This window comes from Rhinoraja longicauda, chromosome 14 (assembly GCF_053455715.1).
Source record: "Rhinoraja longicauda isolate Sanriku21f chromosome 14, sRhiLon1.1, whole genome shotgun sequence".
In the NCBI taxonomy this organism is placed as follows: Eukaryota; Metazoa; Chordata; class Chondrichthyes; order Rajiformes; family Arhynchobatidae; genus Rhinoraja; species Rhinoraja longicauda.
This window is the reverse complement of record NC_135966.1, coordinates 40,909,208-40,917,919: the sequence shown is the minus strand read 5'-3', so window position 1 is coordinate 40,917,919 and position 8,712 is coordinate 40,909,208. Positions and strand designations below refer to the sequence as shown.

At 44.2% G+C, this 8,712-nt stretch overlaps 1 protein-coding gene across 2 annotated transcripts in view; it reads left to right on the top strand.

Moving 5' to 3' along the window:
• Positions 1-5,925: 5,925 nt before the first annotated feature.
• Positions 5,926-8,712, top strand: part of LOC144599932 (coiled-coil domain-containing protein 69-like) — a 47,861-nt gene continuing 45,074 nt past the window's right edge. For both annotated transcript variants that reach the window (XM_078411199.1, XM_078411198.1), the window contains exon 1: positions 5,926-6,026. In XM_078411199.1, coding sequence (XP_078267325.1) covers positions 5,979-6,026 — 48 coding nt within the window. In that variant the 5' untranslated portion in view covers positions 5,926-5,978. The remainder of the gene's footprint in view (positions 6,027-8,712) is intronic.

The following is an 8,712-nucleotide window of genomic DNA, read 5'->3' as shown; positions in this document are numbered from 1 at the left end:
AGAGTTGCTGCCTCTCAGCACACGAGATCCGGGCTCGATCCTGTCCTTGGGTGCTGTCTGTGTGGAGTTTGCATGTTTTCCCTGTGACCGCGTGGAGTGTCCTCCGGGTGCTCCGGATCCCACCCACATCCCAAAGACGTGTGGGTTTTGTAGGTTAATCAGCCTGTGTAATTTGCCCCTCGTATGTATGTGCGAAAGTGGGATAACATAGAACTAGTGTGAACGGGGGATCAATGGTAGGTGTGGACTCAGCTGAAGGACCTGTTTCCAAGTTGTTCCTTTGAATCAATCAATTCAATAGAAGTTGTGAAATGCACAGCTCCAGGAAATGCGAAACAAGTCTGGTCATGCTAATGGAGAGAGAAAAACTGAGCCAATATTATAAATGGATGACCTCGAGCAGAACTGCCTACTTACCTGAATTACAAGTTACCTGAATTTGTAGGATTTGATATTGAGTTCAGGAGGTTGAAAAGACAGACAAAGAGCAAGAAGGGTCTCGACCCGAAACGTCACCCATTCCTTCTCTCCAGAGATGCTGCCTGTCCTGCTGAGTTACTCCAGCATTTTGTGTCTACCAAAGAGCAAGAAGTTGTCCCTCAAGCCTCTTGATTACAGTGTAGGGGGGGCACGGACAGATGTCATAGTGGGGTGGATATTAAAGTGACAGGCAAAGCAAGACCTCGAATCCCTGTGGACTGAATGCAAGTGCTCTGCGACAGCGTCTTCGCCCGCCCCGAATCGCGGGGCTTGGGTCGGCCCGCCGCGGACCTTTCACCGTCCAGCGCGGCACTTCAATGTCGGGAGCCCCGACCGCCCCGATGTGGCAACTCCAACAGCCTGACCGCGGGAGAAGACGGCAGGGGAAGAGAAAAAGACATTCTGGCCTTCCATCACAGTGAGGAGGTGACTGGAGGAGACTCACTGTGATGGATGTTTCTTTTGTTTGGTGTTGGTTTATGATTGTATGTGTTAGTGCATATTTTTATTGCTTATTTTTATTGGTCTTATTGTTGAACTGCGGGTAATTTTTCATTTCACTGCACATTTATGTGTATGTGATAAATAAATTGACTATTGACTATTGACTCCACAAAGTGGTTACTCAATCTGCTTTTGCTTTTTTCCAAGCTAGAGGAGAGCACATTGTGAGCATCATATGCAGGTAGCCCCATTGGAATAAGTGCAAGTGAATCTTTGCCTCGCCTGGAAAGACAGAGCCTCTGGATGGTGAGAAGGGAAGAGTTAAAACGACAGGTGTTACATCTTTTGCAGCTGCCTGGGAAAGTGTTTGAGGTGTGTTTGGTGAAGACGATAGGTGTGAGCCAGTGAGCCGTGAAAAGACCAGTTCTTTTGGAATGCTGAATGGAAAGGGAGCCTAAGGTGTGGCTGGTAGTGGAATCTAGGTAGCAAAATTATGATTGCTCAATCATATTGAGTCTTACCTCCATATCAAAATTAAGGAGCATCCAAATGCTTGTGTTTTTTTAAATTCTCACAGGGCATACCTAAGATTTTATGAGATGCCATTCATAATTTATGAACATTTCTGAGTTTCCATGCACAGCAGCACAGTGATGCAGCTGGTCGAGCTGCTGCTTCACGGCGCCAGAGACCCGGGTACAATCTTGTCCTCGGACGCTGTCTGTGTGGAATTTGCATCTTCTCGTTGCGATCATGTACTTTTTCTTTGGCTGCTGCCGTTTTCTCCCACATCCAAAAGATTTGCAGGTTTGTAGGTGAATTGGCCGCTGTAAATTGCCCCTTCATCATCCTCACTTGCAGATGGATCGATGCCCCAAGTGTATCGGGAATGGATGCAAAAGTGTAATAACGTAGAACTTGTCCCAGGTAATATGGAGTCGGTCGACCAAAGGGCCTGCTTTCATGCTGTATCTTTCAATCAATTCAATCAATCAAACTTGATCTGCTTTGATCTGCATATACCAAGATGTAGCACAGAAGTTAAGTCACTGAAAGAGCAGCAACTTTGTTTTAAAGGGCAAGAATTTAATTCCAGAATTGTAGGTTTGGAAATTAAAATCGAGTATTTTTTAAAATTCTGGAAATAAGGAGACCACAAAACAACTGGATTGTCTTTTAAAATAAAGACGTCCAATTTACTAATGTTCTTCAAGGAAAGAAGTCTTCTGTCTTACCTAAAGTGATTCCTATCCCATCAATTTAATGGACTTTTTAACAGCCTCAGTTAAATGATTCAATGCTTCAGTGCATTTATTATTAGGGACGCACAATAAATGCTGACATTGCCAAAGGTTGGGGGGAGACTTGATGGAAGTGTATAACATTCTATGACATAGATAGGGTAGATAGTCAGAACCTTTTTCCCCAGGGTGGAAATGTCCAACACTAGAGGGGATGCCTCTCAAGTGAGAAGGAGAAAGTTTAGTGGAGATGTTTGGGGCAAGTTTTTTACACAGAGAGTGATGGAGGCCTGGAACACACTGCCAGGGGTGATGGTGGAGGCAGATACAATTGCGCCATTTAAGAGGCTTTTGGATAGGCACGTGGAAGTGCAGTGAATAGAAGGATGTGGATCGTGTTCAGCTTAAGAATTGTGGGCCAAAGGGCCAATTCCAGTGCTGTACTGTTCTATGTTCGATGTTTTGTGCATTTCCAATGATATCAACACCCATCAATGAATGAGTTAATAAAAAAGGTTTGCTGAGTTGTGCAAGCACAGATTGGCCTAATAGGTTTCAGAGTAAATTCACAGTAAACATTGGTAAGGATGTGGACACTCCTGGCAACAGCAATGTTTGTTTGCCTTATCCAATTATCCTTGAGCTGAAGGTGTTGGACCATCTCTATCAGCCATCGTAAACCCTGTGGTTTAGATACATCCACAGAGCTGTCAAAGGTGGGAAGGATCACAGCGGTGATAACAATATATCATGCCAGGATGATGTGACGTGGAAGGCAATCTGCAAGTGATGGTGTGCTCCCAGTCACCTTCTACCTTTGCTCCTCTGGATAACTTGGGGATTGCTACTGAGGATGCCTTGAGGGGTTGCCCAGTGCATTTGTAGGTGGTATATGGAGTAGCCATGGAACACTGATGGGGAAGAAAGCGCACGTTACGGCGGTCATTTTTACAAAACATGTATTCATTCTTGGACTTAGGCACCAAATGGAGTAACTTAATGTGTCAGGCAGCACCTCTGGATAAAAGGAATTGGTGACTTTTCGGGTCAAGACCCTTCTTCAGACCGAGAGTCGGGGGAGAAGGAAGCTAGAGGTATGGAAAGGTACAGAGCAAATCACAGCAGACACCGATGACTCAAGAAAGGTGGAGCCCACAAGGGTCAATTGTTGTCTGTGAAAGAGATGATAACGAAGGGATCTCAATCTGAAGAAGGGTCTCGACCCGAAACACCACCGATTCCCATTTCTCCAGAGATGCTGCCTGACCCTCTGAGTTACTCCAGCATTTTCTGTCAAACTTCTGTATAAAGCAGCATCTGCAGTAACTTCCTACACATTCATTGGGAGTGTTGATTTCTTAAGAGTATTAAGAGATATGAGGTTTGTGGTGCCTAGCTTAAATTTCACCCATTGTTATAATAAACGGTGGCACGGGGATGAGGGGCTGATTCGCCTTCTTCTGCTTCAAGTTCTTTTTATCTTATGTTCTTTTGACTGGATTTATTCTCATCTGTAAGTGCTCCTGGAATGATGGGACAGTTAATATTGAATCATGCATTGGGCCAGGAATCACATACATTTCACATTGGATCAGAATAGTAGATGATGTACTTCCCTGAAGTACATCAAAGAAGCAAAATAAGATCTTAGGGCAATTCTTAGCTTCAGGACAATGTCAATTCCAGATTTTATTCATATTTTTGAATTTAAACTCTCTATCTAACAATTGAGAATGGAATTCATGTACCAGGCTTGTCAAGGAACCTTTTTATTCACAAAATGCTGGAGTAACTCAGCAGGTCAGGCAGCATCTCGGGAGAGAAGGAATGGGTGACGTTTCGGGTCGAGACCCTTCTTCAGACCCGATACGTCACCCATTCCTTCTCTCCCGAGATGCTGCCTGACCTGCTGAGTTACTCCAGCATTTTGTGAATAAATCGATTTGTACCAGCATCTGCAGTTATTTTCTAATACTAATTGTCAAGGAACCTGCTCTGCCCTAGAAAAGCTTCACATGGAGTGTGGTGGGTAATGTGTATGGAGTGGATGCTAAAGTAAGGCAACATTGAACTAGTGTAAGAGGGTGATTGATGGTCGCCGTAGACCCGATGGGCCGAATCTCTGAACTAAACTAAACTGCTCTTCCTCACAGCCCGTCACCGACATCTAGTCTCTACAACAGGAAGCACCTTTTTTCCCCCCTTCAACTCACATTTCCTGCCGTGTTTCCTGCTCTAGTCGGCCTTCACCTGCAGCCGCTCTGTCATCAGTCTGACGTCTCTCTCACTCTCAGTGGTATTTGTGGTCAGAGAACGTCTCTCAGGTTACAGCTTTCTTCACGCCCACATTTTCCTCCCCCCTTATCACCCCCACCATTCCTTCCAAATCCCCTGCTCATTTTCGCTATTCCTCCCCGATCTCTAATTACAACTTTTGTCCATTAATAGCCAGCAACTATCTATCTCTCTGAGGATCCTTTGCTAAATCTTATCCCACTCTCGTGCACGCTGGTCTTTTCACAGCCATTGTTCGCTTAAGTGACTTCCCAGAAGCAAGAGAAGTCAATCATAATAATTTCTTCTCTCTTGATCGGTTTTAATCTATAAATTGCTATTTCTTGCCCCAGTGCCTGATGTTGCTCACTACATTTCTCTTCTGACAAACTCTTTCTTAGATCTGAAAGGCTCCCTCATACAATTTAGTTTCGAGTTACAGCAGGAAAACAGGCCCTTCGGCCCACCAAGTCCATGCCGATCATCAATCACCGCTCACACCAGTTCTATGTTATCCCACGTTCTCATCCATTCCCTACACACAGGGCCGTTTTTACAGAGGCGAATTGACCTACAAACCTGCATGTGAGAGGAAACTGGATCACCCAGAGGAAACCCACGTGGTCTTCTTATCGAGTCCACATTACAAGATTAGAAATTGTTCTAATGTGTTCAGAGCTGAACACACTTCTCGGCATCTGCATGCAATGGCATCCTGCACTTCTTGGGCTTCTTGTGGAAAGATTGGTGGAAACAGGGCCGCAACGTGAACACTCTTTCCTTGACCCCACCACATGGTTACGGGGAGTTTAGATTAGTTTACAGTTGCAGCATGGGAACAGGCCTTTATGGTTCACCAAGTCCACACTGACCGTCAATCACCCGTTCACACTAGTTCTATGTTACCCGACATTCTCATCCACGACACGCTAGGGGCAATTTAGAGAGGTCAATTAACGTGCAGACCTGCACGTCTTTGGAATATGGCAGGAAAGCGGAGCACCCGGAGAAAACCCGTGCGGTCACAGCAAGAACGTGCAAACTCCACAAAGACAGACACCGGCCAAGGTCAGGATCGAACCTGGGTCTCTGGTGCTGTGTCTGTGAGGCAGCAGCTCTACCAGCTAGCTACACCACAGTGCAGGAAGTTGGAGTCTGTGCAATTGTTTCCAACTAAATTGACATAAAAGTAAATTTAAAATGCATTTAGAAATTCTACTTGAACAGCCAATGTTTGACTCACATTTAAGTATCTGCCTTAATAATTAATGACTGTTGTTCCCCTTATTTGTATGATGGAAATCTGCAGATCGAATGACAGTTGTGTGGAGAGGAAAATCAGTGGTCTTGCAGTTTTAGATGGCGTGCTGTTTACGACAAATACGGTAACCCTTAACTGCAAACCACAAGTGCACACAGCAGAGCCGGGGTTCAGTTCAAACCAATTGGGTGACTAAGTGCTGAAGGTTTAATGTTTCGCCTCCAGCGTTACAGTGAGCAGGCTTTTCACAGGCAGACCCCTGTCAGCTAGGCTGGAGAATGGGCAGCAACAGCAGTAAGTTGTGCTGCAGTAAGCCGAGAAAGAAGGTAAGCTCCAAGCCCCTTTTGCTCTGGGAACTTTATACCAGTTGAGGAAGCAAAAAGACAAACAATTGTGTTGTTCTTTTAGTAGAACGCACCTCTCGTTTTCACTTCTCCGAATTCAGTGCTTGGCTAGCGAGTGGGGAAACTTCTGACAAGTTTTTTAAAACTCACTTCTGCCTGGCTGTTATCTGTCCGAGTAAATGTGTAGACCCACCCGCCCTACTTTTGAGGGCCATACACACAAAAGGATATAGTGTGCTGGCTGCTGAATGTAATGTCGATTTTCTAAAAGTAAACCACAAGTTGAAAACTACAACGTTGTTTTTCATTCATCTGAAATGCATTTTTTGGGGGTGTAATTTAATTCTGCTTCACTCCCACTTAGACTAGTTACTGACAGTTGAAGGGATTTTTAATGTGAGTCAAAAATTGGCTGTTCAGGTTTCTGTTTGCAAAACGTGGTTAAGTGTGCAGATGGGCAACCCGGGCGCGCCGAGTATGACTAGAGGGGCCGAATGCACCAAACTCCACAAACAGATCAAAAGAAAAGCACGTGTATTGCTGAAGTGGAAAGTGCCTAACAACGGTTGATATAGTGACTGAAATGTAGTTCCTTTTTCAGTGTTGAACTGTCATTGAGATGTTTCTTGCATGGAGATGTTTAGTGTATTATTGTCACATGTCCTGAGGTACAGTGAAAAGGTTTTTCTTGCATGCTATCCAGTCAACAAAAAGGCTATAAATGATTACAATCCAACCGTCCACAGTGTAGTCACAGACATCGGGATAGTTAGTAACTGGATCAAAAAGGAGCTTCATCATACTAAGTATTTAGGTCATGGCTCATAAAATTATTGGAGGCATAGATAGGGTAGACAGTTAGTTCCTTTTCCCCAAGGTGGAAATGTCAAAGAGGGCATAGCTTTAAGGTGAGAGGAACAAGGTTTATAGGAAATGTGCATGGTGATTTTTTTTGGAGAGGATGGTGGGTTTCTGGAACATACCGTCAGGGGTAGTGGTGGAGGCAGATAGGCACATGGATATGGAAGGATATGGATCATGTGTAGGTTAGCACTGTGGCACAGCAGCAGAAGTGAGGCACAGTGGTGCGGTGGTAGAGTTGCTGCCTTTGTGTCAGACACCCTGGTTCGATCCTGACTACGGGTGCTGTCTGTATGGTGTTTCCATGTTCTCCCTGCGACTGCATGGGTTATCTTCAGGTGCTCCAATTTCCTCCCACATCCCAAAGATGTGCAGGTTTGTGGGTTAATTGGCTTCTGTAAATTGTCCATAGTGTGTAGGATAGAGCTGTGTGCAGGTGACTGCTGGTTGGTGTGGACTCGGTGGGCTGAAGGGCAGGTTTCTCTAAACTAAAAATAACAATGCCTTTGTTCAGTCAGAGGGTGGTGAATCTGGAATTCATTGCTACAGAGGGCTGTGGAGGTCAAGTCAATGGATTTTTTTTAAGGGGGAGATTGCTAGATTCTTGATTAGTATGGGTGTCAGGGGTTATGAAAAGAAGGCAGGAGAATGGGGTTGAGAGGGAAAGACAGATCAGCCATGATTGAATGGCAGGGTAGACTTGATGGGCCGAATGGCCTAATTCTGCATCTGGAACTTCTGAACTAAAATAAGATTAATTTAACTTGGCATCATATTTGGCACAGGCATTGTGGACTGAAGTGCCTGTTCCTGTGCTATACTTTTCTATGTACAAATAAATCTCTTATGCTTTTCATAAGTGGGAAGAAAATGATTGACTGAAAAATAGAGAATGATGGGGTGTAGTATCTGAAGCAAATGGGATCAAGAAAGAGAGTTGCTTTGGTAACCTCTGGAAACCTATGGAGATAAAGCAACAATTTTGCATTTGTAATCCCAAGCTTGAACCAATGATTCCATCCAACGATTCAATATAAACCAAAGATATTGTATAAAGATATAACTTTGTGCAGAAGCAATTTTGCTGGTGTGCTTATTTTTCTTTTACTTTTGGACTTTCTGGCCCCGGCAAGTGTTTGCCCGTTGCTCCTTGTCAACCTCACTTTACCAATTGGTCGTTTCAATGTTATTTACTCCTCTCTGAGTTCTCTAAAGTTAAGAAGTTGTTCAAATGCAAACAGAAAGTGTTGGAAAAATTGAGCTTGCCAGGGAATGTGCACAGAAGTGTGGGTTCCAGGCTGCTAAAGTGCTTAATGTTCAAAAAACTAAAACCATTGCCTTTGAGCCTGAAAGCACAATTTCCAGGCAACAATTCCATTCGCAAGCAGATACCTCAAGCAGATTCGGACAGCTCACAGATCTGGCAATATATTAGTTTGGGTCACATGATTGTATCATCCACGAAGATCTTCTATTTCTACCTCCATCATGTTGTCCAAACCCTGCCCTGCAGCTTATTTTCCAGTGAAACCCTGTTACCTCCAAATGACTAGTTCAGGGAATAGATAGGATAAATGTGCAAAGTCCTTTTCCCAGCGTAGGGGAATCAAGAACTAGACAGCATAAGTTTAAGATGAGGGTGAATAGGTTTAATAGGAACCTGAGCAACACCTTTTTGCACACAGATGGCAGTTGGTGTATAGAACGAGCTTCCAGAGGAAGTGGTTGAGGCAGGTTCAATAACAACATTTAAAAGACATTTGGATTGGAGTGGTTTTGAGGTACATGGCAGTTGTAGGCAAATGAG